Source organism: Lacerta agilis, chromosome 3 (genome assembly GCF_009819535.1).
Source record: "Lacerta agilis isolate rLacAgi1 chromosome 3, rLacAgi1.pri, whole genome shotgun sequence".
Lineage (NCBI taxonomy): Eukaryota > Metazoa > Chordata > Lepidosauria > Squamata > Lacertidae > Lacerta > Lacerta agilis.
Genome location: NC_046314.1, coordinates 40,147,643 through 40,174,013, shown reverse-complemented (window position 1 = coordinate 40,174,013; position 26,371 = coordinate 40,147,643). Strand labels below are relative to the sequence as shown.

Here is a 26,371-nt window from a genome sequence, read left to right as displayed (position 1 = left end):
AAAGGCACATTAACACGTGATGGCAACTGAGCTTCATAAATGGGACCAGGAGGGAAAGAAGGGGTGTGCGGCGAGGCAAGCTGTTGAAGAGGGGAGACGTCGGGCAACAAGCCGCAGCAGCCGAGGAGGAGGAGGAGGAGGACGGGGCTTCGGGGAGGGCGCTGGGCACAGTTCCTTTTCCTCTCAGAGCTCCAGGAGCAGTGCAGAAGAGAAGCACATGGCGAGGGACGCGGGAGACCGAGGCCGGCGCCAGACCTGAGTGGCCGAGAGGAACGCGGAGCTGCTCCCGTCTCCTCTCCCTTTCCTCCTACCTTCGCGCCGCCTTCTCTTCCCCCACCCCTCCCCGTCCAGCCCTCCGCTCCCCTCCCCTCAGTCAGTGCCGCCGGGCGGAGAAGCTCGCCCCACTCGCTGCCCGCCGAGGGTCAGCCTTGGAGCAGCGCGGGAGGATCCGCCGAAGGGAGCGCGAAGCGCGAAGACCCAGCGCGCGCTCTCCGGACCACCACCCCCGCCGCGCCGCCTGCCCTCAGCCGAGGGAGCTGCGAGAGACGGGGCCATGTGAACGTGGGGAAAGGTAAGGACGTGGTGTTGGGCGGGGGGAGCTGCTCTTTGGGCAAGGAGACCCGGGAGGGCAATGACTATAGGTCAGCAAGGGGTAGCCGGGGGCGCCGCGTTGCTGCCCGGTTTACCGCGCGCGCAGGGCTGGATGGAGAACCTCGCCTGGAACTCAGACACGTCCGCCCAGGATAGTTGCGCGTGGAGTCGCGCGGTGCTCCGAATTTCAGGGGCGAGCTCCTTGAAAGGCGAGGACCTCGCTGGAATCTCGTCAAGGTGCCGGTTTCTGGTGTTCCTCGCAAGCCCTTGAGAGTTCAGTCCTCAAAGCAAAATCTCCACTGATTCCTCTGTCCGGACGGCACCTTTGGATCCTGTTCATCAGCAGACGAATCGGTGGAAGTTGCTGCCAAGTAGCATTCTCCGGAATGCCAATTAATGTGTTAATTATCCCCAGGGGATAGATTTTTTTTGCAAAGCTTTACTTTAGGAAGATCAAATAATTTATGTGTCACAGATAGGTAGCTCTCTCTCTCCTCTCTCTCTCTCTCTGTGTGTGTGTGTGTGTCAGAGAGAGAGGAGAGAGAACATACCTTTATATACATATATCCCACCCAACCGTTTTCTAATTATTGTTTGTATAGTAGCTGTATTGTTGTAACTATGAATCTTTGAGAACCGCCTACAGCAATTCAGGTATAGTACCAGATGCATAAATACTCTGCACTCTCAAACTGGGCAATTTTCCTACATAGGATCAGTGTAGGCATCTGTTTAAATAATGGTCTGAAATGGAAAATCATAACAATGATAATAATCCACAGCACCTGATGAACCAGGAAAGTTTTTATTTATTTATTTGTGGCCCCAGAATATAAATGACCACTCTAATGTCCTTTGTTAGGAAAAGAAATAACCAGTCTGGAATTATACAGGAGCATAAAAAGGCAGAAGGTGACCTCATTAACAGTCATTGAATGAATTAGTGCTTTAAAGGAGAGTCATTTGTGGACACTGAACCTGAGACCTCAGCCTAGATTTCGTTGCGCTTTACCCATTTGAGGTTAAACTGCAAAGCGGTGTTCAGGTGGCTTTGCTAGATTTTGGCATGTCTTATTTGTTGTTCCATTGTGTGATAGCACGATTGCTGGATACAAGAGCCATAATCAAAATCAATGGATTCTTAAAAGCTACCAGAAATTGTAGATGCTGTGTTGTGTTAATAAAGGTCCTTTGCATATGGCAAATGGTGCACTGCTCTCTTATTTCCTTCGTGTTACAGGTATAATTGATCTGATCCAGAAGAGATCAGGCAGAGTGACTATGTAATGAGGCAAGACTGAGTGAATGGAAAATATATTTTCTCCAGTTTCATTTCTTCTGTTAATGGATATGATCTTAACGGGTTTGGGGGGACGACACAGGGGGGGGGGGTGGAGGGATGTGAGATCTGACAAGAGACAGCTTTGTAGAAGCTAAAGACTGGTATTTTATGCTAATATGCATTCATTCTTCTCCATACAGAACCTTTCAGAGCAGTCAACCTCTAGGTTCCCATAGGACTTTGTCTGACATAGAGGGTTTCGTCTTTAATCCTAACCCTTTGGTGATTAATAATGGAAGACATTCTTATTGATTTTTCCTGTAGTATCTCTTCTCTCGCCTCTCCCCTTCCCTCCCGCCCCAACTCCCAACAGTTGAGGTTCTAAACAGCAGGAAAGGCAACTACAGTAGAGGGTTGTTGTTTTTTTGTACACTGGTGGTTATCCTGGATGCAGAGATGCTCAGTGAGGTATAAACAAAACCCTGAGCATCCAATAGCCTCTAAATATTTGATGATTCCTCCCCACCATCTAATCTAATAGAATTATCTACAGCAAGTAAGAAATGGTTAAATCTTTGGTGTTAAGCATCAGGTATTTTGACAAACAAACTCTTCTTTGGGTGGGCTTCTATCAAAAGTACAAGCTACACTGAAAAGCTTCCAGGGCGAGGTGTGTCTCAAGCCTTGGATGAAACGGTGATTTCTGACATCAATATATATATATATATATAAAACACTATATAACAACATTAGATGATAACTGCCTTTATCTTGCTTTGAAGAATGCTATGAATTTTACTTTTAAGGAAAAAATATTCCTTCAGCATGCAATATGACTTGGTTGCCTGTTGTGTGGTTACTTCAAAAAAAAAAAATCTAGGAAAATAAATGACAATTAGTCAGATTGGGGGGGATCTCTTTGGAGGTTTATTTGTACAATGCTAAGCAATAATGATGCAAAGTTTTATTTGTATTATGATGATTATGATTATGATTTAAAAGGCTTAAATATGGTGGTGGGTCGTTCTCACTCTTCCTGTATGTTCCTCCAGTGTTATTGTTCTTCTTTGCCTTAAAGAACAATCACCTCTCTGTCTGCTGGTATTATTGCTGTTGTTGTTGGCCTAAAGAACCCAGCCAGAGCAGCTTTTTTTAAAACTGCATTTTAAGTAATAAGATGGTTAACACTGCAGCAATTAGCGGAGCTTATTTTTACACAGACTGCACATAATAAAATTACAGAGATTTTGCATCTTGTACTCAGTAAGAAGAAGAAGAAGAAGAAGAGAAGAAGAAGAAGAAGAAGAAGAAGAAGAAACAGCAGTCATTATGGTGATAGGTCATGTTATGCAGCAAGTGTAAATTTACAATAAGAGAGAAAGCAGGGAGTGTCTAATTAGTTTAAGCCAAATATGCACATGTAAAATGCATTAAATCAAAAATTGGCTTTGCAGCAAAAACACACACAGAGTCACCTTTTAGAATATATTGGGATGAAATATAGAACTTATCTGAATAAAATGATATTGAGCTGAATTTATAAAACCAATAATTTAATTTCAAAACTAATGAACACTGAAAAAGAGAGAAGTCGAGGAATGTAAGATATGTTTTCTATTAATATACATCATCAACCTCCTGTAACACCTCAAATCGGAAAGTAATGGAAAAATAACAAACCTGGAAAAAATCCAAGATCATGAGTAATATCCAACATTAATCATACTCAGATTAGACCTATGGAACCAAGGAATTTAAGTGCATTAATTGATTTCAGTGGGTCTACTCTTGAGTATGACCAACGTTGGATGTCACCTGTGCTCCTAAACATGTTTACTTGGGAATAAATTCCATTTCAAATAAAAACGCAGCATATTGCACTGCAAGAGTGTGATGTCTTTGATTTTATTAGTTGCTGTTCTTTAAATAATTACATTGGTTCCGTTGCATAAAGGACAACCTTACAAGTTTTTTTATGCTTTGCTAAATGGATGATGTAACCTGGGTAAACTTTGCCTTTGTGTTTCTGAATTAACATTTCTAATCAAATTCTTTCTACTTTCATATATAAACATACTGTAGTTTTGATTAAGGAAGCTCAGAGACTGAGATCAAATAGAAATTTTCAGTGCTGCTTTCATTACTGAAACTTTGAGTACTAGTCTCTGTTTGTGACTGAAGCAGTTTAGTCTAGAGATTAAAATGAAGCAAAATCCTAGACAGCATATAAAACAGCATATATACATAGAGATGGTCTAAAGGCTGTCACTCTTTCTGAAGTGAAGCAGGTCTGGATCTGGTCAGTGCCTGGATGGGAAACCTGGTTCAATGATGAAGGAAAGGGGTGATATAAATGAATTCTTAAAAAATAAAAATATAATGGCTAAGAATTTTAGAGTTAACACCCCTTTCAACTGTACAATTCTATTTCATCCACTCACTCCCACACATCTCACTAATTTCTTATGGGGAAAGGTGTGGGTGTGGGTTTTTTTTTATAATACCCTAAAAGATTCATGTCCTTTTCAAAGCAACTGATTCTATGAATTTTCTCCACCAAATCAATCATACTTCAAAGCATCTTTGGAATTCATTTTTGTCTCTTGTTAAGGTGCGGGCCTTTTCCGACTCTCCTTTGTTCGTGGCTATATTATTAGTTTTCAAAAACGCTCACTTTCAGAAGGATGCAATTTGGAGCAATTCCTCCATATTTCAGAGTTGCATTCAAAAGAAAAACTCATCCCCAAAAAATTCCTATGTATTCATTATGAAAAGTTGAATATTTTACCTTTTTTGAAACTCAGGCATTGTACCGTCAACTGCTGCCAACAATGCTAACACTGGGACTCGTCCAGGATTAAAGCAACTGTACAAATGGACACAGAAGACATGGGCCCTTAATGGCAACAATGCTGCTCTTGTTTTCTTACTTATAGGGGACTAAACATCTAGTTAAGAGCAGTTTTGCAAGTATGCCAAAGCAGGCCTAAAATGATATTATGTTAATAAATTTGAATAGAAGCTGTGATAAAATTTAAGCTGTTCTGTTCTTATACTGCTGGCACATTTGATGTTAGAACTAAGAGTTTGCTAAGGCTGCAGTCCTATACTCACCTGGGAATAACCTTCACTGGTAACTACTGTAGCAGTCATATAATGCCTTACCTGGAGTAAACTCAAGTGAACTCAGGGGGACTTGATTACAAGTCTAGGTTTGTAATCTGGAAGAACATTTTGTTAAACTTTTTCCTTGAATTAAAAACATACAGTTACAAATTGTAGCACAGCCTTCTGTTTCTTTCTATGTAATAAAAGTAGCCTTTATTTTGCTACATTCCAAAATGGACCAAGAACAAACTTAGTTGGTCTCTAAGGTGCTACTGGAAGGAATTTTTTATTTTATTTTGTTTTGACTATGGCAGACCAACACGGCTACCTACATGTTTTTCCATTATGTTACCCTATTGCAGGTCAACCAGATATACTAGAGACCCAGACATCTCTATCTTTATTGATTATGTAGGAAACTTTAAATGTGCAGCATGTCATATAAAGCTGCACCTACCTAAATCCCCCTTCCTACGCAACAATTAATGGTTCACGAACCCTGTTTTCTTTTGCATCTTATCATCTGGCATCTGATCTCTTGGCAGGCCCCTGCAGAGCTTGCCTGAGGCCTGGGGTGGGAGTCTTATAAGAATAAAGTTATACCCTCAAACAAAAAGCAGATGGTCCATGGTGGGCCCCACCGTCCAGTTTAGCTGTCCAAGACCCTGGGCAAGAATAACTGGCTGCCCCCCCTCCAGCAGAGACCTGTCTGTTGGTAATGAACAAATTAGGTAATTCTGCATATCAATTTAATTCACTGAAAATGTACAAGGAAAAGGACGTACCAAGGCTGTAATATTTTACATGATCTAGAGATGACCTTATCTGAAGCAATCATGTGTATTCAGTTAGTCATGTTTACTAGAAAGACTTGAGTAGATGATGCTGATTAAGTAACACTATAAAAATCTTATTTTAGCCCAGCTGGAGTAAATTTTCACACCTGCATTTTGGGAAAGCTTGCAAAGCTTTTCTCCCCTTGATGACTATGTTAAATTAGTATGGAATTGTTATTTTTAGTCACGTCTGCCTGTTTTTAACATAGTGTGCAGATAGGTTAGATCTACTGTATCTACCAGGCTAAGAAAATCCCATGAGCTGGAGAAGGGGAGAAGGTGATCTTTGCTGATGCAAAGATCTTCCCTCTGCATTCCCCATGCAAAACAGCTTGGGAGTGAGGGCATGGGCCCCAGGGGTAGAGAGAATCCACTGCCACTCAATTCAAGGGAATCTGCTTCTGGATGAACTTTTCCACTTGCAGAAGAGCAGCTCTGGATCCAACTTGTTGTGCGGAGAGCAAATTAAACTTATTAGTATAATCTCAGTGGAGCCCTTTCACCCATCCCTACTTCTGTATCCCTCTTTTCAGAAAGTTTTTTTTGTATGAATTTCACATATGATAGATATTCCACATGAAGTGTCTCTGGCATGTATTAAACACATTGGATATTGCTGAGCTTCATTGTTTGCACTTCGGCATAAACAATTTTCATTGCTGATACCAAGAACTACCTCAATAACTGGAAGCTTTTCATTGCTCAAGTGAGCTGACATAATAGTTGTTGTTTATATGTGTGCAGAGTGAGTTAATCTACTCCCTTTGCATATGGAAATGCATTTTTACATTAAACATTTTTTGCAGTTGAGGCTTGCAGATGTGACATCACCCACATTTTGTTGTTCTGAATAGTATTATCCACTATAATTCTTTCTTTTTACATAAGCAGAAGCATCTGCACGTTTTCAATGTATGCTGCATGGCCCAGCAATCTGGTGTAATATCTTGAAACGCTAGGAAGTATCTGTTTCACCAGCTATTTGTTTCCCTTAGGGTATGTATCTGAATACCTACTTAACTTGAAATCAGCTTTGAAGAGAGGCATAAAACATCATCTTGAGAAGTGTTCATCACTTAAGCTGATGACAGAGAGTATGTTTTATTTCTTTCTTAACAGCAGAGTTTTACCAAGCATGATAATGCATCAATGATTTCCTCCATCAGTTTAATGTTAAGAAGATATGTTTGCAGTTAACGTTCATCACTACTCATAGTTTAAAAAGAGAGAGACTACAACTGGAGGTTCTTGGGTTAAATCCAGTCACCAAAGATGTGGCACCTGGCACCACACTTGCCAGTCTAGAGGAATAGAGGTGAAGAGGTTTGGATAAGATGGCACCTGTGGCAACAGCCTCTTGACAGACCTGTACTAGGGTATGTGGCTTGAAATATTGTCCCGAAACCCTTTTCAGAGTTGATAGGGTACTATATTGGGTCTATGAAACTTTTACATTACACTATTGTTTCATGGCCTGTTCATGTCTCACATATAAACTTGTATATTTAATCATTCTGTGAATAATTTAACTTCCCATTGTGGATTGAGTCCTTCTGGATTATCTCCAAAATCATAAAACACCAACAATTTCCTTAATGAGTAGTTTGTGCTCTTTCAAAATCAGTTCTTTCTTTGAGAAAACTGACAATTATTTCTCAGCTTTTTTGTGCTATCACATCAGATTCCATTTCATGTCTCTAATCAGACCAATCTGCATTTATCATTTGGTAGTATACTGCAGTGGTTCTCAAACTTTTCTCTAGGCCACAGTTTCAGAATAAAAACTTGCTCGCACCACAACTGAGTTTTTAATTGACCATAAATGCAGTGGAAAACAATAAGAAACAACTCCTGGCAGTGCTTAATTATATCACCGAACACAGTCACTTTATAATATGATCATGGGACATCCAGAAAGTATAAAACAATAGCTTTGTAGGAACATGACTTATTCCCAAATATAATATTGATTGCCTTTGAATCTTCCCACTACATTTGCCATCCTCTCCTGCCAAACCAGTGCAACACACCACACCCTTTGGAAAACCACTGGTACACTGCAAACCTATTACATTGAAAATACTTCTCTCCATGTCAAATCTGGCTGGGAAATCAATGATACTCTATAGTTTTGCTGATACTTTATATCAAATATGTTAGCCATTCTACAAATGGACTTCTGAAGTATACGCTTAAAATAAGGCATGTAGTCGATACTTTTTACCTCAGTTTTATTTTTCGTAGAAAATGGCTATTGTTCCCAAAATTCATGATGTGTTTCTTGCGTCTTCTTCCGCCCATAACACTGCCACCATCCATCATGCTGGCTCTCCCTTTCCTCCCACATAAAACAATTCACTACTTCATCTGCAACATTACCTTAGGCCTCCAGCATCTCATTTGTACTGTCTGATGAAATCCATATCCATACTCCAAACATTATTGTCCAAAAAGGATCATTTCTTAAATATAATTATACATGAATGAAATACAGTGGTTTATGGTTTCCCTCAAGCTTTAACTCTAATCTTTAAGCATGTTTAGTTGGGTCAAAGGTTCAACTTTCGATCATTACCACCTTTCCATATTACTTGTCTTATGTCTTTTTATATTACATTTTTAATATTTGCAAGATATTGTAACCCCCTTGAGCTAAGATATGATACAGCTTAGATCTAAATAAATAAATGAGAAGACATATCCTCAAAAACCTTCAAATACTCTGTATTCTTTACAAAATTCAATTAAAAGGTGCCCTTTTTAAAGTCGTCTGTCAACCTACTTTAAGCTAGCTCAAGAATCTTCCCTCTCTTTTTCCTTCAACAGCTTGATTAGAGATGTAAAATATCTGGAATTTTTGAAACCACAGGGAACCTCTTCACCTCTTTTCCTTCTAGACTGGAAGAAAGCAAATTTTTCAGAAATTTCTTTAAAAACGGAATATTTCATTAAAGCGCTATTTACATATAAGGTCACTTCATTACTTAAGGAACATAAAATGCATCATGTATAACTTGGTTTGCCATAGAATTATCATGTCTGGTACATTAAAAGTACAGTTAATTCAGACAGTAATTACAAATTGAATTTATTCTTTACATTTTTTGTTACAAAAGTAGCTACAAGCTGATGAGCACTAAGGAAGCTAGAATCTCATTGATTTTGTCGGTTTACGAGGAACAGGCAAAAACCCAAGAAAAATATAAACCAACAGTGTTATAGTAAAACAAATTATTTATTCTGCAAATTATTTTGTCTCCAGTCCTTCACAGTATCAAGCAGACATAAAGCATTCATTTTCATAAAGGAGGGGAGGGGAGGGAAAACAATACTAAATAACCACTGCATGAAATTCAATCCGCGTCTTTTTTAAGCTAGCACTATCCATTTCTATTTCTTCATAACTGTCATCATATTTATCATGAATTACTGAAAACTGAAGGTTTGCCCAATTTCAAAAAGTTTCCTACCTTTTCACATTTTAGTTTATTTTTTGATTTAGTGTTAGCATTTCCAGACATAGATCATTTTCTTTAACATAATGCAGAAGAAGATGGAGGAGCCTAAAGTAGGTAAGAGGCAAGGAGATTTGGGAGGCTGTGTTGTGCAAAGGCCTTGCCGCCATGTTGCAGGATGAATATGCTTGGCAGAATCTTAGACTACATTCCTTGGCCAAATACCTGAAGATGTTCTGCAGTCTGCAACATTTGAAAGTCCCTTTCCAGCATCAAGCCCTTAAGTGTGCTGCTTGTTTTGTAATCCAGTCAAATGCAGAAATAGTGCTATGATCACTTACATTTCTGCTTTTGAATCTTGCATCCAACAGATTTGCAGCAGCATGAAGTAGATGGCAACAAAATTAATTGCTTTGTACTGTCTCCTAGTCCTTTAAGGCCTAGTCAAAAAGAAAGAAACAGATCCACCAACTATGCCAACAAGAGGAAGACACAAGCACGGAATCGTTCCTTCTCTTGTGACAATACATCTTGCTCCAGAATTTGGGAGTTGTACTCTTAGTGTACCCTGCCCACCTAGCAGTTCGAAAGCACGTCAAAGTGCAAGTAGATAAATAGGTACTGCTCTGGCGGGAAGGTAAACGGCATTTCCGTGCACTGCTCTGGTTCGCCAGAAGCGGCTTAGTCATGCTGGCCACATGACCCAGAAGCTGTATTCCGGCTCCCTCGGCCAGTAAAGCAAGATGAGCGCCACAACCCCAGAGTCGAATGCAACTGGACCTAATGGTCAGGGGTCCCTTTACCTTTACTCTTAGTGTACAACTAAGGACTTACTTGTCCCCAATGTTCAGGAATTGTAATGACCTGATACTATACATACTTCCTGTTTAAAAGTTTTAAAAATCATTTTGAGGGCATAGATATATTTACGCTTTGCTTTAAACATTTTTTTTAATTAATAAACCTTTTTTTTAAAAAAAAAAAAACCGGGAGAAAAGCCATTGCCCCATTATTTTTTTCTGGGTCTTTCCCAGGCTTTCACACCTCTAAACCTTACTACAACTGTTGGACTAAATTCTGTGTAGCCAGATGCTGTCTTTTTGCTTTATCAGTTCTTATTAGATAGCTATCAACATTTTGATTTAATTGGGGGGATCCTTTTTACTTGCTTCTCCCCATCAACTGGGTTGCCCTTGATCTGAACAGCCAAATCCACATTATGGAACAGAATACATAGCACTGAGATTCATACTAACACACTGATATCACTAGTCTTCAGATATTTGTTACCTGAGTTTTTAAAAATTATTATTATTTAGTACATTTATACCCCACTTGTCTTCCATCATGAAACAACAAGTACACCGTCAAGACTTCCAAGATATACAGCAGGGATGTCCAACCGGTCGACCGCGATTGACTGGTCGATCCCCGGGAGGTTTTGGTTGATCGTGGTCGATTTTTCCTTTCCGTGGGAAAAAGAGGATCCGGCCGCACCCCCTCGGCCCGTCCTCTATTCCCACATGATTGCTAGAACGGAAGACATAGTTTTCACTGTGAGGCTGTTTGTTTCCTCATCAACAACTTTGACATGAACCCCCCCCGAAAGGTCAACAACTTTGACCTGAACCCCCCTCCCCAAAAAGGGGTAGATCACTACCAGTTTTTTTATTCTGTGAGTAGATCACAGTCTCTTGGGAGTTGGACACCCCTGATATACATGTACTAAATAATAATATACCTTTTACCAGTTTTAAAGCCAGCAAAGGCCCATTTTTATTTAAAATATAGAGTGCAGATGGGGTATAGCTATAGCAGAGATTTTTTTTTGTAATGGTCTCAGTGTGGCTTCTACAAATGTGGGTTGTTGTTTTACATTTATATACACTTACTAGCTGACCCGGCCACGCGTTGCTGTGGCTAATAATGTGGATTGGAAAAAGAAGTATAGTGGAAAAGAGGAAATGTATGGGTTTTTATACCTTATTTTGTTGAAGTGTAGGATGTCTGCAGTGTGTTTTGATGTGTAGTTGTTGTCTTTGTGGAGGTGAGTGCGCCAATTGGGGATGCGTGTCTTTGTGGTGGAGTGGCTCTGTGCAGGCGGTGGAGGAAGCGGCCGAAATCGGGACTTGGATAAGTTTGTTTTTCAGCGTCCTGGTTGTGGAGGTGGGCAAGGTGAGGGAGGAAATGGCGGCCGCGGCTTTTTTCTCTGCCTTTGCTCTTTACAGGCAGTGTTTCCGTTGTTGTAAAGTCGCGGCCTGTGGAGGTGGGCAAGGGGAGGCAGTAAGTTGAAGTGGGGGGCTTTGCGGGTTACAGTTTGTGCGCCTTGGCTCCACGACTGTGGATACGTGCGAGGCGAGTGCAGCAATTGCGGAGGCATGATTTTCTGGCGGACTGGCTGTGTGGAGGCGACGGAGAAAGCAGCACAAAGTGGGAATGGGGTAAAGTTTTGTTTTCAGCCCTCGGTTCTGCACAGGGGTTGGTGGGGACGCAATAAGCTCGCTCTGTGTAAAAGTCACTGCCTGTGTAGGTGGATGAGGGTAGGGAGCAACTTGTGGACAGGGGTCTTACCGGTTTGCGGTTGCACGCCTCGACTCTGCATGTGGGCGCTGTGAGGTCCGCGCGGGTCGGGCAATGTCTTAGGGCGATCTGTCTTTCTATTGGCTGCTGGTAGTGCCAGTCGAAAAAGAGGAGGAGGGGCTAGAAACGGGTGCACTGTGCTATACCTTCAAACGTCCACTGGAGGGGGTAATCTTTTGATGTAAAATCATATTTCTACCTATGAAAGGTGTGGTATATTTGCAATCCAGGTACGCAAGATCACTCCCATATTCCCATGAAATGTTGTGTCCAAATTCAAGAGAATCGGTCAAGCGGTTACAAAGCATTGCGGCTACATCAAATGACCCATCTTGACCGTTTATATATATAGATTTACTTTTGCTGGAAAAAATGGTCCTGCTTCATTTTTGCCTGAAAGAAATTATTTTTGTTTGCATCACCACAAAATCTGTGGAACTCACTTCTGCCAACTTTGGTGCTCAGTAAATTTATACAACAAATATGTTAGCAACTTTTAAAATGTCAGTCAAACTTCTTTTTAGTCAGAGATAAAGCAAATAGCTGAAGCTTGACACTTCATCTGGACCATTGCTTTAATTTTTATGACAGAGCCCCGCCCCATAATAATAAACAGGTGTTTTGTGACAAATATTAGGGCATTCTTAGGCAGACTTACTTTGTTTAACTTTGTGTGGGTGGGCATTTCTATTCCCATAATCCCAAAATTAACTTAAACCATGCTCTCTGGGGGCATCAAAGTGCACAACCTCAGGACCAGAGTTCTATCCTTACACAGAGCTGATACATAGAACCACAGAATTTTGGAGTTCTAAGGGACCACAAGTGGGATGCGGGTGGCGCTGTGGGTTAAATCACAGAGCCTAGGGCTTGCCGATCAGAAGGTCAGCGGTTCGAATCCGCGCAACGGGGTGAGCTCCCGTTGCTTAGTCCCAGCTCCTGCCCACCTAGCAGTTCGAAAGCACGTCAAAGTGCAAGTAGATAAATAGGTACCGCTCCGGCAGGAAGGTAAACGGCGTTTCCGTGCGCTGCTCTGGTTCGCCAGAAGCGGCTTAGTCATGCTGGCCACATGACCTGGAAGCTGTACGCCGGCTCCCTCGGCCAGTAAAGCGAGATGAGCGTCACAACTCAGAGTCGTCCGCAACTGGACCTAATGGTCAGGGGTCCCTTTACCTTTACCTTTAAGGGACCACAAGGACCATTCTAGTCCAACCCCCTGCAATGCAGGAATCTCAACACACATTTTCTCCTCCAATTTGAAACCCTGCTTCGCTTTGCAAATGTGCTAGCAGTTTTATTGCTACACCACTTCAACTTTTAAGTGTATGCTTGTTGCTTGCAATTGTTTTGCACCTAGTTTTCTTATGTCACATTTAACAGTGTCAAATGTGATGTGAAAGGACAGGTTTATAAGTGAAGACATAACTTCAAGACAAGAGTTTCTAAATCAGAAAACCTCCAGTTTTTTACTAAGCCTTCATTCCCCAATACTAATAAGCAGTTGTAAGAGATTTAAATAAGACCCTAGTATTTTGAATGAGTTTGTACACACGCTGGGGTGGGGGGTGGGGGTGGGGGCGGGGCGGTGTCCAAATGCTCTATACTTTCCCCATGTGAAATGTGTGGTTTTGCTCTCTTACAGTGCTATCCTTTGCACTTGTATTAAAAAAATACAAATCATTTAATGAAAGTTTTCAAAACCACTTAATACTTTAAAATATCTTTTTTTTTTTACAAAAATACAAGAGTATTATAAAAACATACAAATACAGTATATAACAATAAAAGAGAATACAGAAAATAAGTAATAACAGTGTTTAATCTTATGGGTCACTGCAGGGATAATCGTGAAAAAGCCCATTTCAATTCTGTGATGCTTTGTAGAGTTAGGTTCCATAAGTAAATTTCCCCAGATTATCTAGTTGATTTTGTAGGTCTATAACAGCAAAGTGACTCATGGCAAATTTTATTATAGCTTATATAGACTTTTTTGGGTACAATCCCCTTTAGATACCTGAATTGTTATCTTCAGTTGCAGTAAAATATTTTCTGCTTGATACTGTTTGAAAAAGGACTTGACACTAGATTATGGAAGAATAACACTGGAGATCTTTGAGGGACAGGCATCCTGCCTTGAACTCTTTGGATGAAGGACAGAACAAAAATGAACTAAATAATATATAACGGTACCATATATAAATAATATATCTGATGAATTATGCCATTGCCTGTGGGTGTTCGTACCAGAAAAAATGGTAAGAAAGACATGGCCGTGCACTTAAGAGTGCAATCGTATGTAGGTCCAACTTAGTTTAATGGGGCTAACTCCCAGGTAAGTGGGTAAGCTACCTCAGTGTTTTCCAACCACTGTTCCGTGGCACACTAGTGTGCCGCGAGATGTTGCCTGGTGTGCCGTGGGAAAAATTGAAAAATTCAAGAGAATTACTTTATATAGTCAATATAGGCACAGAGTTAATTTTTTTAACATTTTCTAATGGTGGTGTGCCTCGTGATTTTTTTCATGAAACAAGTGTGCCTTTGCCCAAAAAAGGTTGAAAAACACTGAGCTACCATATATCAACTAAAAGGTAATGATAGGAAAACTTTGAGCAAAAAACCCAATATTCTTAGGTAGTGACACTGAGGTTTAGGTGGCAGAGAGACCAAATGGGTGATTCTTTTAACCCACACATTCTACCACAATTTTACTCATTTAATTTATTCAGCCTTTTTGGCATAATTTAGACAATATCATAAAAGACCAATCCATAAACATTGCTATCATCCACTACGGATGGAAGGACCCCCAACTACTCCTGGGTAAGAGAACTCACACTGAATTATTATTATTTATGAAATATCTATTCTGCCCTTCATCCAATGATTACCAGGCGGTTTACAATATAATTGTCTTCTGTGTCAGCTCACACAGGAAACGGCTGACTTCCCATGGTGGGCATAAGATTATCAGGGGTGGTTGTCTCTCTAATTTTATATTATGCCACACCCCCTCCATGGTGGTCTCAAAATTAAAAATGTAACCACTAGACCAAAATGGTTGGCAGCCCCTAAAGAAATTCCAGCAGATATGGTACACAAAGCAACACCTGCTACAGGTTTTTCATGAAGAGGCTTTTCTGTGCCTTCAAAAGCTGCCTGACAGTAATTCAGGCCCTTTACACTTTGTCATAATTTAGAATTGTACCCATGGGACATTCTAGCCCCTGTTTCCAAAGGGAGCAGCGACCTGGTTGGTGTGCTGATGCTGAAAAAGAAAGTGAGGAACAAACTCCTCACCTCCCTCATCTAAATGTAAATACAGTCCATCTGAACCTACCTCCCCCAGATTAATACAGTCTTCTAATTTCCAAGTAATTAGACTGATAAATTAATAGCAGGTCAAAAATCAATTAGATAAGATACATGTGCATTAAACAGGCATGTAAATATAGGCATTTGGTAACTATTTTCCACTCTTCCCCTCCGTTTATCAAGTTAGCTGTAAATGTTGTTCTCTAAACATAAATACAGCATAGTCTTCAGTCATCTATACTCTGCTGGCATGTTGCATTTGTAGATTTGTCTATCTGAATAGGGCTGAGGAAACAAGGGAATCTGCACTTGAGAGATGTCAAGGAAAACTGGAGGGCTGAATCTGCAGCCTGTTCCTGATCTCCAAATGAATAGCCCAGGATGACGACACCCTGCATTGGGAAGTGGCTCCAGGGATCCTTAAATTTGAACTGTTCACAAATTATTTACAGAGTGTCCAAGAGAATCTTCCTGCACAACCACATGATAGTTAACTTGAGGGCTGATTTTGTGGAAGTGCAGGAGAGATCCATATCAACGTTTTAAAGTTTGCAGAATGTGAGGCATGCAGGAACAGGCCTTACATTGACCTATACAGGTCTTCCTAACCTACCCTTTAGCCTCTCCAGGGAGGACTTCAGTCTTTCACATTTCAGCGGCACTGAACTGGTCGTGCTGCCTTAACCCACCTCTGAGCCTCTCCCAGCCAATGCTGTTTGGGCAGCCGTGCAGCTTACTATTGATAACAACTGTGGTGTTTAAGGCAATCATGAAAGTTTCTTTAACAGTCTTCAACAGGTTTTCCACACCTATCAGCTGATCACCCATTCCCACCACCCTTCTGAGTAATACCCCTCCCCACTCCCTCACTATATTTAAGGGTCTGGTGACTTCCGTTTCAGTGTATCTGAAGAAGTGTGCATGCACACGAAAGCTCATACCAAGAACAAATTTAGTTGGTCTCTAAGGTGCTACTGGAAGGAATTTTTTATTTTATTTTTAATGAAAGTTTCTGTTTTGCATACATTTGTTCTTTGAAGATCCATGTCATCTTTTCCTTGCAATACATCCCCTTTAAAGATAAACTTCCTTCACAAGTCTCTTGGAGGAATCAGATCCACACTGTTCTGTCCCTCTACTGCACTCTCCTCTCCACCATAGAAGTAAGAATGCTGACGGTGTTACATTTTTTTTATCACACTCTCACTTTTCCATGCACCCCCCCCCCCCCCCAGTCTTTCATTTCGTCTAATCTCACACTTTTAAGTATTCCGTCTCTCTCTGCTTTAGAGTTTGGAGCACTTTTTAATGCTGTACCGGTCAAAATTCTTAAGAATTCAGGCAACCTTTTTTTTTCTTTCAAAAAAGCTGTCAACATAAGCTTTCACATCTCAACAGCAAAGGCTCGCCATTTTGTAAGGCTTGGGCTGGATCCAGAAATGTGCAAGCGGAAGAAGTTCTGGCGCCGAAGCTGTTCTGCAAACCTTTGCCCAAGAGCCAGTGAAGGGCATTGCTCAGTGCAAATGGTGCAAGCTTGTACTGCTAAGTAGTTGTGCAGGGACTTGTGCAAGAGATACACAATGCCTGCTAGATTTCATTTCCCTTTTTATTGTGTGATTATCTTTTCTTTGTTGGAAAAGGGGTATTCTGCTCAGAGAGGAGCACTTCTGGATCTAACCCCCTTTGTTTATTTAATTTCTTTTATTATTTGAAGGCTATGCATGTTCTCTGTTTGCTTGCTTGCTTGCTTGCTTGCTGCTTGCTTGCTTGAAGTGACAAATAGGTGTCAGGTTTCCCCTTGATGCCCCCTTCTTGTTGTCATCAAGTCTGAGATAGGATGAAGCGCTACTGGCACTTGAGTATGCTTGCATAAAGAAAGCACTAAGAAATGATTTATTTTTTAAAAAGTATTTTGAAGGATCCCCAAGTCCAGTAATGGGTTGGTCTTATATTCTTCACATATCATATGTACCTATGTATATGTATATGTATATAAAGGCATATGTACCTAATTTATATTAATAACAAATCCCCAAATTCATTGTATGATTTGTTTTGATCCAGCTTTAATAAACGTTCCCTCCTATTTTAATAGGTGCATTTATACACATTGCTAGTGATTTGCAATTATGATAGTCCCAACAGCAAACAAAACAAAATTAATGTCAGCAGCATTCCTCCAAAGTCTAAACTCTGTTCTAATGAACTCCCTGGTACTTGCAAATAAATTTCTGTCTGCAAATACAATAGCTTGGAAATTACTGTAAAAATCTAAATGCATGGGTGGGTGGGGGATTGAAATGCAGGGTGGGATTTGCTTTTTATGATCCTATTAACTATGGTTCTGGCAAAGCATCTGCACACAGAGTAGTACTTTCCTGAACGTTTGTTAAAACATAGGAGTGTCTTATTAGCATTTTCAATAAACATACGATCTCACACACTCTTGTGCTTCAAAGGTGGGGAAAGAAGTATTTATTCTGAGTAGGCTAACAAATCATACTTACCGCAGCTTTATCACTGAATTGTTAGGCTTCATGAAAAATTGAAAAATGTTTAAAAAACACTTTCCTAACTGTCTGCTACTGAATGATTTAAATAGCAACCCCTTGTGTTATAGAAATAAACATAGTTGATAACATTTAAGTAAAGTCACTTCTATAAATTTTTAAATGGTTAATTGAAACATTATGTACAACACTCTGCCTGCATTATAAATGAGTGGGGTTATTTTTGCTTTTTGTTTTTAATTGTGTGGCAGTTTAAGTCACTAGAAAACTGTTTTCTAGCATTTCTGCACTGCATGAAATATTGATACATTTTGCTTCAGGAATGGCTATAAATTATAGCAGTCAGGGAATTATTTTTGATTACCTGTATAATTTATAAATCTGCCACAAACATTTGTGGATGAATGCTACATTGATTCCAAATTCGGTCTCATATTTTAAATCTGCTCTTGGTTTACTTAGGTTTAAGAAGGGTTTATTTCTGCTTCCGTTCACATTATCAGGATTTTGCGTCGTAAAAAGCAGACTTTGGGTAGAATCCAATTGACGTGCCTAGTGCTGTTGCTAGGAGGCAGAATCGGCAAAAATGGCGCCACCGCCTCCATTAGAAGATACCTTCTACTGGATCAAAAGCCTCTGGCACTTTATGCAAGGACGCCAATGGTACAGAGCTTTTTAAAAAAATAAAAAAAATCACACAGATTTATGTTAGTTTGTTCTTGTAGTGATGAAAGCTCCAGCACCAATTGGCTGAGTTCCTGTGATGACATGGAATGTTTGTGAACATTCTAGCTTCTCAAGAAACAAAGCTGTAAAAAGTGCTTTCTCATCAATTGAATTAAAATACAAACAATTGGAACAAGGGTGATAACCAGCTGAAGTGTCCTATTTGTGAAACACACTTTCACCAGGGCAAATGGGAGTTTGTCTCAATTTTCCTCCCCCCTATATATGGTGTGTGTGTGTGTGTGTGTGTGTGTGTGTTTAATTAAATAAGTTATAACCATCTTAGCAGAGTCTATCTATAACAGTATTTCTGAGATGCTTCCATCTCTATATTTTGGGAGACTTAATCATGAACCAAGATTTGCTGAGCCCGCACTAAGTCATATGCAGGACTTACTGTTTTCTACCCTGATTTTTCTTTATTCTCCAATGAGTCCACTGTCATGTTGTATAGATTTTAAAATAACTTTGTGTCAAAATGACAGGTGGTAATATTCCATTTGCATCTTCCAAATGTATGTCCATATTGCTTTAGGTAACTGACCCACACAATCCTTTTCTTCCATGCCTTAGAATTATAGAATCGTAGAGTTGGAAAGGAGCCTGAGAATCATCTAGTCCAACCCCCTGCAATGCAGGAATCTCAACTAAAGCATTCATGACAGATCGCCATCCAACCTCTGCTTAAAAACCTCCAAGGGAGGAGCATTGGGCCTGGGGGGGAATGTAGCCCTTCTGGCTCCTGGAATTCTCCACATGCCATGCCTCCTCTGTTTCCTCCTCAGGCCATACCCCTCTCTCCAGGTGTAAAGGTGGTGTCTCCCCTTCACATTAACACCCCAGCTCAGTCAGCTTGATATTTACAGTCTTTATTACATATGTACAAGAAACAGCTACAGTTCAGGATTACGCGTCCGAACCCGTTGAGTCAGATTTGGGGAGTGGCTTCCTTCGATTCTCACACCAACAAAGTAGGCGTGGGAATCGTGCAAGACGTCTTTGATCCTTACGTTTTATTTCCCTCCTTGTCTGTGCTGATTTGAAACCCCCCTCCCTTCCAGAGTCTGAGCTCCCTTCCCAAGCCTCTGGGCGGTTGAAGGGCTCCACAGCATCCCCAAGCCCTTCCTCCTCCTGGCTAATCTCCCACCCTCTCTCCGCTTCCTCTGTCTCTGGGCAGTTGAAGGGCTCCATAGCATCCCAAGCCCTTCCTCCTCCTGGCTAATCTCCGCCCTCTCTTCGCTTCCTCTGTCTCTGGGCGGTTGAAGGGCTCCACAGCATCACCCGAAGCCCCTGCTCCACCTCTTCTGTCACTTGCTCCTCCGATTTCTCCCTGACACCAGGCCCCCACCCCTTCCTGGCTCTGATATGACTCTTCCTCAAGTACTTCTGCATAGCTGGAATGTGTCCTTGAACTATGTTAATGCTCCTTGCTGCCTAGAGGACATTTAAAGAGGTGCTTGTAGAAACATCTGATTTTGTACAGCTGAATGTAGCCTACCATGCAAAGGGTAAGAAGCACAACCTTTGCTCCACCCACATCTTGGCTCAGGCCCCACCCACTTTTGCCTCTCCCGCCACCACTGGCATGTGGCCCCCAGAACGTTGCCCTTGAGGGAATGCTGCCCTTGGCTGAAAAGGGTTTTCCCACTCCAGAGATCGACAGGTATAGGGTAGTATACAGATGTAAATAATAATAATAATAATAATAATAATAATACTAATAATAATAATAATAATACCTTACCCTGACAAATATCTGCCATAAAATTTGCACTGCAGCAAAGGAAGGGAAGTTGCCATTTTGTGGGATTAAGACATTACACAGGATCAGAGAAAGGAGTTAGCAGTATGAAGTGTAAGAAAGCCAGAGACTTTGGTAGGTAGAGTAAGGACTGACAGAGAAAGAGGAATCCAAGGAAAGATTGAGGAATGAGCAAAGGTGACCCAAGAACACAGGCAAAAACAGACTAAGGGGTATCTACTATCAGACTTCCACATATTGATTCAAATAAGCTATAGGCTACCATCCCAGCTGGTGCCTCCCACCACTCACATTCAGCCCATGACATTGAATGGATTAGCTATTTTTAATATATACTCGTGGCAATTAAAGGCAAATTGCCTATTTTGTTTACTGGCAGATCTATGGAGCGCATCACAAATTACTGTATCTGGAAATGCAGCAAAAGCAATTTGCTTCTGTTCTTCTGAGCTCCCTAACTCCCAAATAATATTATCCATGTTTTGTTGCTTTGGTGTTGTTTATTTATTTATTTATTTATTATCTTGTCTTAAACAATTTGCTGAAGGCAGCTCATAGTCCAGACATAAAGCAACAATAAAACTACAGTACAATGAGAGCTAAATTACAATGACATTTACAACAACCATAAAATTCCAATTAAAACAGTAGAACCACAACGCAATACCAATAAAAAATGCTTGTTAGAACAATGAGTCTTACTTCCCTCCACCCGAAAAGCAGACAAAGAGTCACAAGTAGATCAACGGGGTGACAGTTCCTAAACCTTGGGACAGTAAAGTAGAGACCTTGTTCTTGCCTCTCAAAATTTGACAATAATAAGGACATTGTAATTGGATTTTCTAACATTTACATTTTTGCCTAAACACATCCAAGGGATAATTCCAAATGAGAACAAGCAGAAGCACTAAAGGGAATGGGAGGTTAACCTTACCTGATACTACTTCTCCATTTAAATTGCCCCATGAAGCATATGTGTTCTGCTGCAGGACTAATAGCAGCATCAGATTACATGGGAACATGATATGGGGTTAGTTCCACCCCTTTCCACACTGTTTTGATAAAACATGGCGTCCCCCATGGATCTTTCCCAGTAATAATTAAGGTGTCATGAGATCCAATGGAGGATCTCCCCATCTTGGCTGGCATTTCTTCTTTGTCATGTTCTGTAAACAAAACACCTTTTCTCACTAGATCTTTTAAAAGTGGTGTCAGGACTGAACTACAGTTAGGCACTTGCACATGGAGATGGTCTGGAAGCTGCAGGTAAATCAGAATGCACCTTGTTGGTTTGATTGGGCTTCTGGCCCAATTCAAGGTGTTAGTACTAGCTTACTAAGCCCTAAACACCTTGGGAACCAAGTACCTCAAAAGTACCTCCCTCAGTATAAACAATTACAGGCCATTTGATTGGCAGGGGGGCCCAAGAGAGATGGGATAAAAAATGATTTAAATCATTGTTATCATCATCATGTTCCGCTACATTTGCTATAAAGCTGGTGCAGAAGGTGCAATATGGACGTGTGGAAGAGGGGAGAAACCTAACCCCTCCCTTGTGTTATTTCCTGTTTTGGGGTATTTCTGAATACTTTTCTCCCACCCAGCTCATTCCCCATATGGGAAATAGGCTGAGTGAGAACATCTTAGAGCACCTGAGCAACTGCAACAACAGGCAGCAAAACAGGACAGGCCACCCCTGCCTACTGGACCTCATGTGCTTAACTGGTCTTGGATGTTTGGAAACAGTGGTACCTCGCTAGATGAATGCCTCACTAGACGAAGGCATTCGCTAATGAAAGGTGACTCGCAAGACGAATTTCCCTATGGCCGCGACTCGCAAAACGAAACGTTTTGCGGTTTGTTTGTTTTTCGTAAAGCCGCACTTCCTCCAACCGTGCTTCGCAAGATGAAATTTCCGCTATACGACAGCACTCGCGGAACGAATTAATTTCGTCTTGCGAGGCACCACTGTAGTAGAGATCCAGCTGTAACAAGTGTATTGGTGACATGTCATTCCAAAGTTCTGGATGATCTCATTCAATGCACAGTATACATGTCAGTGTTTACCTGCCTGTGGAACTATGAACAGATATCTCCCAAGATGCCCAGCAAGCATGTGCCAGGTCTACTCTCTGGGGATTTTTGCCTGAAAGAATGAAATAGAACCATTGAAGTCCTTTGAGGGCTGTAGATATTCTAAATGAGGCATCAGAACATTGCTATCAATAGTGTCAAAAGTTGTGGAGCAATCATAGGTGATTCACATTTATTCTAGGGTGTAGCTGGAGTAAGTGACTGAACACAATTAATCACTCATTAGTGAGCCTACCCAATACTTCTCTACCACCGTCATGTATGCCCAACATTGCATAGTAGAGCTCTTCCCTGTGATTTGGGGCTTTTCCAACTTGGCCAGCATTGTGATGCAACAGAACTCTCCGTGATCTGCTGTGATTAATTCACTAAGCATTTTAAGGATAAAAATGCTAACATTCTCCTTGATCTGATGTTACCACTTTGGCAAACTGGCTTGCAGATACCTAGTCCTGCTTTGTTGGATAATTTATTTGGTTGTGGCTTAAGGATTTGGACAAGGTTCTTGGAGCTGTGCATGCTCGCATACCACTTCCCTGTCTAATCAATTTGGATGAAGGAATTGAGGGGGCTCTCATCAAAGTTCCATTTAGAAAATATATCCAGCAGAACTAGCTATCATAATTTAATAAAAATTAATATATTTTCTAATACTTCTGCATGCCCCACTAACTTTTCAGTCATTTCATTGCATAACCATGCCCTGCAGTCTAGACATTCTACATCTGAATGAATGTGCACTTGATGTAAAATATGAGACAGATCCACCATTAGGTAGAATAAGCTTTGCAGTATTGGTTGGATGTTAGTCAGCTAAGCTGTTTACAATATTTTTTGCCCTTTTCCTATAGTTTGCATATAGTTAATTAAGTTTGGTCTTCTTCCCTCTCTACTAGGATTGCTGCCTTTTCCTGTCTTTCCCCCCCACAAAGCCTGCATAACTGACACCTGGGGTTATGAGTCAGTCCTAGATGGCCTCGCAGATACGACCTTCAGAACAATTACGACAGATCTTCTATACATGGTTCTAGTGATATCCAGTACGAAGATTTCAAAAGTGACATGGCTTCCAAGTTAGGATACTACCCACAGAAAATTCCCTCTGTCTTCTTCCGAGGCGATTTCCGGACCAAAAATGACTGCAGGAGGAAGATGCCATCCTGGGTGGGCACCCACAGGATCAGATCACCTTACAGATTTTTACAACAAGACCTTGACCACCTTCAAGGATAATGAGGATAATATACAATGTGGGGATAACTTCATGGATATGGAGTGCTTTATGATTCTGACCCTAGCAGCAGCTGGCCATTGCAGTACTGTCCCTTACTCTGGGCACCTTCACTGTTCTGGAAAACCTTCTGGTCTTGATTGTCATCCTGCAGTCCCGAAGCCTTCGCTGCAGGCCTTCCTACCATTTCATCAGCAGCCTGGCTGTAGCTGATCTCCTGGGCAGTGTAATCTTCGTCTCATTTTGTTGACTTCCATGTTTTCCATCGGAAAGACAGCCCTAATGTGGTCCTGTTCAAACTGGGTGGAGTTACAGCCTCGTTCACTGCCTCGGTGGGCAGCCTTTTCCTCACCGCAATAGACAGGTATATATCTATACACAGGCCCTTATCTTATAAGAGGATTGTCACCAGATCGAAGGCTGTTGTAGCATTCTGCGTGATGTGGACCATAGCTATTGTAATAGCTGTCCTCCCTCTGCTGGGCTGGAACTGCAAAATGCTCAATTCTGTTTGTTCAGATATATTTCCTCTAATAGACGAGAACTATCTGTTGTTCTGGATTGGGGTCACCACTGTACTCTGCTTTTTATTGTGTATGCCTATATGTACATACTGTGGAAGGCTCATGTCATGCTGTTAGAATGATCCAGCGCGGCACTCAGAAGAGCATAATAATACATACTTCAGAGGATGGTAAAGTGCATCAGATTACTAGGCCGGAACAAACACGTATGGACATTAGGTTGGCCAAAACCTTGGTCCTCATTCTTGTGGTTTTGATCATCTGCTGGGGTCCTCTACTTGCAATTATGCTCTATGATGTCTTTGGGAAGATGAACAAGCTTGTGAAGACTATCTTTGCCTTCTGCAGCATGCTCTGCCTGCGAATTCCACAGTGAATCCCATCATCTATGCTCTCAGGAGCCAGGACCTGAGACATGCTTTCAGGAGCATGTTTCCCACCTTGCAATGGGACTGCACAGCCTCTTGTAACAGCTTGGAGTCTGACTGCCAGCACAGACATGCTAACAACCCAGGTAATGTCCACAAGGCTGCTGAAAAGTGTATTAAAAACACAGTTAAGATTGCCAAAGTGACCATGTCTGTCTCCTCAGACACAACTGCAGAGGCGTTGTAAAACAAAGACCTCTCTACACTGTAAGAGAACAGATTAAGAGAAAGCAAGAAAAATTCATGGCTTGTTTCCTCCAATGTAACCATTTTTTTAAGTTTATCATTTCTAAGTGACTGTTTTTATGAGTCTTGAGCAGTAGCCCCCTCTTCTGAGTTCTACAAATAAGAAACCAACTGAAGTTTTAAAAAACAGATTTTTTCCCCCATTGGCAAAATGCTAATTGACTAATAATGGCTATTATAATATATATTTTTTTAAAAATCACACTAATCAGTGAGCAAGATATACACACTTTAGGAAGCTTATTGAAAATTGAAACATACAACAGTTTAATTAGAACAAAAAAGTAAAATTTGTAATCATAGGTTTTGTTTTTTTCTAGTGTGAACTATGTTAATTGTCTGTAAGTAGGTTTTCATCCTCCCCCACCCCCAAAGCGGCAGTACTGGATTGTAAGAAATTTTGTACCATGTCTTGTGAGATGTATGGTGTTTTACTGTATGTTACTGATATTTGTTTAACCAAAGTGATTAGGTAGACTTGTGTGGATGTAATATAAAGTATGTGGTGATGTAACCCCTCCCCACCCCCACACCATGAAAATACTTCCTGTATTTTGAAGAATTCCTATAAGGTATTTTGAAATTTTTACATTCTTAGTGGTTTTAGTGAACTTAAAAGGAAAGGCTTTGCATTTCTTCTGCTCACATTTGAAATCCCTATTAAGTTTTTTTAAACAAACATGTAAATATGGAAATAACAGAAACAAGGGAACATCGGATACCTTTGGAAAAAAGGAAAAAATACACTGGCTCAGACTGAAAAAGATGTGCGTGTGTCCCCCCCCCCCCCAATGCCATCTTTGTCTATAAGACTGTTGGCTTTTATTGGAAATTGTGTGAATGCCAACATGACCCAAAAGAAAGTTATTAGGCAGTGATGTCTTTTACAGGCAACTGCTTTTTCATTGGTCTGTTGCTGGCATTGGATTTGTGAAGACAACATGTGTTCGGTTCCATGTACAAAGTTCAATCACTGTGACGTATACTTGAAAATGTGTTTCATTTCTATGTCCCAGGTTTAAATAGATTTCAAACCTGAAATGCCAAAACATCAGTCTTCAGTAACAAGAGGATAAAGTGTTAGTATTAGATTAAAAAAAATTGAATGTGTATATATAGTTAATTAATATCTATGTAGCTGTGTGTATTGTGTACGTATTCTAAATAACTGTGGTTACATTAATATTACTAAGATAAGAAACTGTGACCAAATGTTTTCTCTGTACTCCTTACTGCATTCTTTGCACATGAATTCTGTTTCTAAAAGTGAGTTCTTCCAACCAATCAGCAATCATCTTGCAGGATCTATTGAGCACACTTGCAAAATCATACTGAAAACAACAACCAATATGATAACTGAAGAGAAGTATTTTAATATATGTAGCTGGCAGCCTGATAAAAATGGCAGAAGTACTGTAGTGCTTAAAAAAATCAACTGGCTTAATGTGAATTCGGCCACAATTATGACAGGAATGATTGGAGGAAGTTGAGTGTCTCTGTGAACAAATGCAAGGAAATTTAAAACAGTCATCCACTCGTGTCACACTCAAGCCACCACTGCAGCAAAATTAAGAACCCTCTCAAATTGGATGCTCCACATTTGTAGCTCTTTTTTCTTGCCAGAACTAAGAATGCAGGAGGCAAAAATTGATATGCCAACCATCTAAAAGGTAGCAACCTTAAACG

At 40.7% G+C, this 26,371-nt stretch overlaps 1 protein-coding gene across 1 annotated transcript; it reads left to right on the top strand.

The window, feature by feature from the left end:
* Positions 1-448: 448 nt before the first annotated feature.
* CNR1 (cannabinoid receptor 1) lies at positions 449-25,366 on the top strand. The gene is given in 7 exon segments (XM_033143393.1): positions 449-571; positions 23,153-23,546; positions 23,548-23,724; positions 23,726-24,063; positions 24,066-24,113; positions 24,116-24,370; positions 24,373-25,366. Coding segments are annotated over 6 exon segments (1,227 nt in total). The 5' UTR covers positions 449-571; positions 23,153-23,391; the 3' UTR covers positions 24,627-25,366.
* The last annotated feature ends 1,005 nt before the right edge of the window (positions 25,367-26,371 follow it).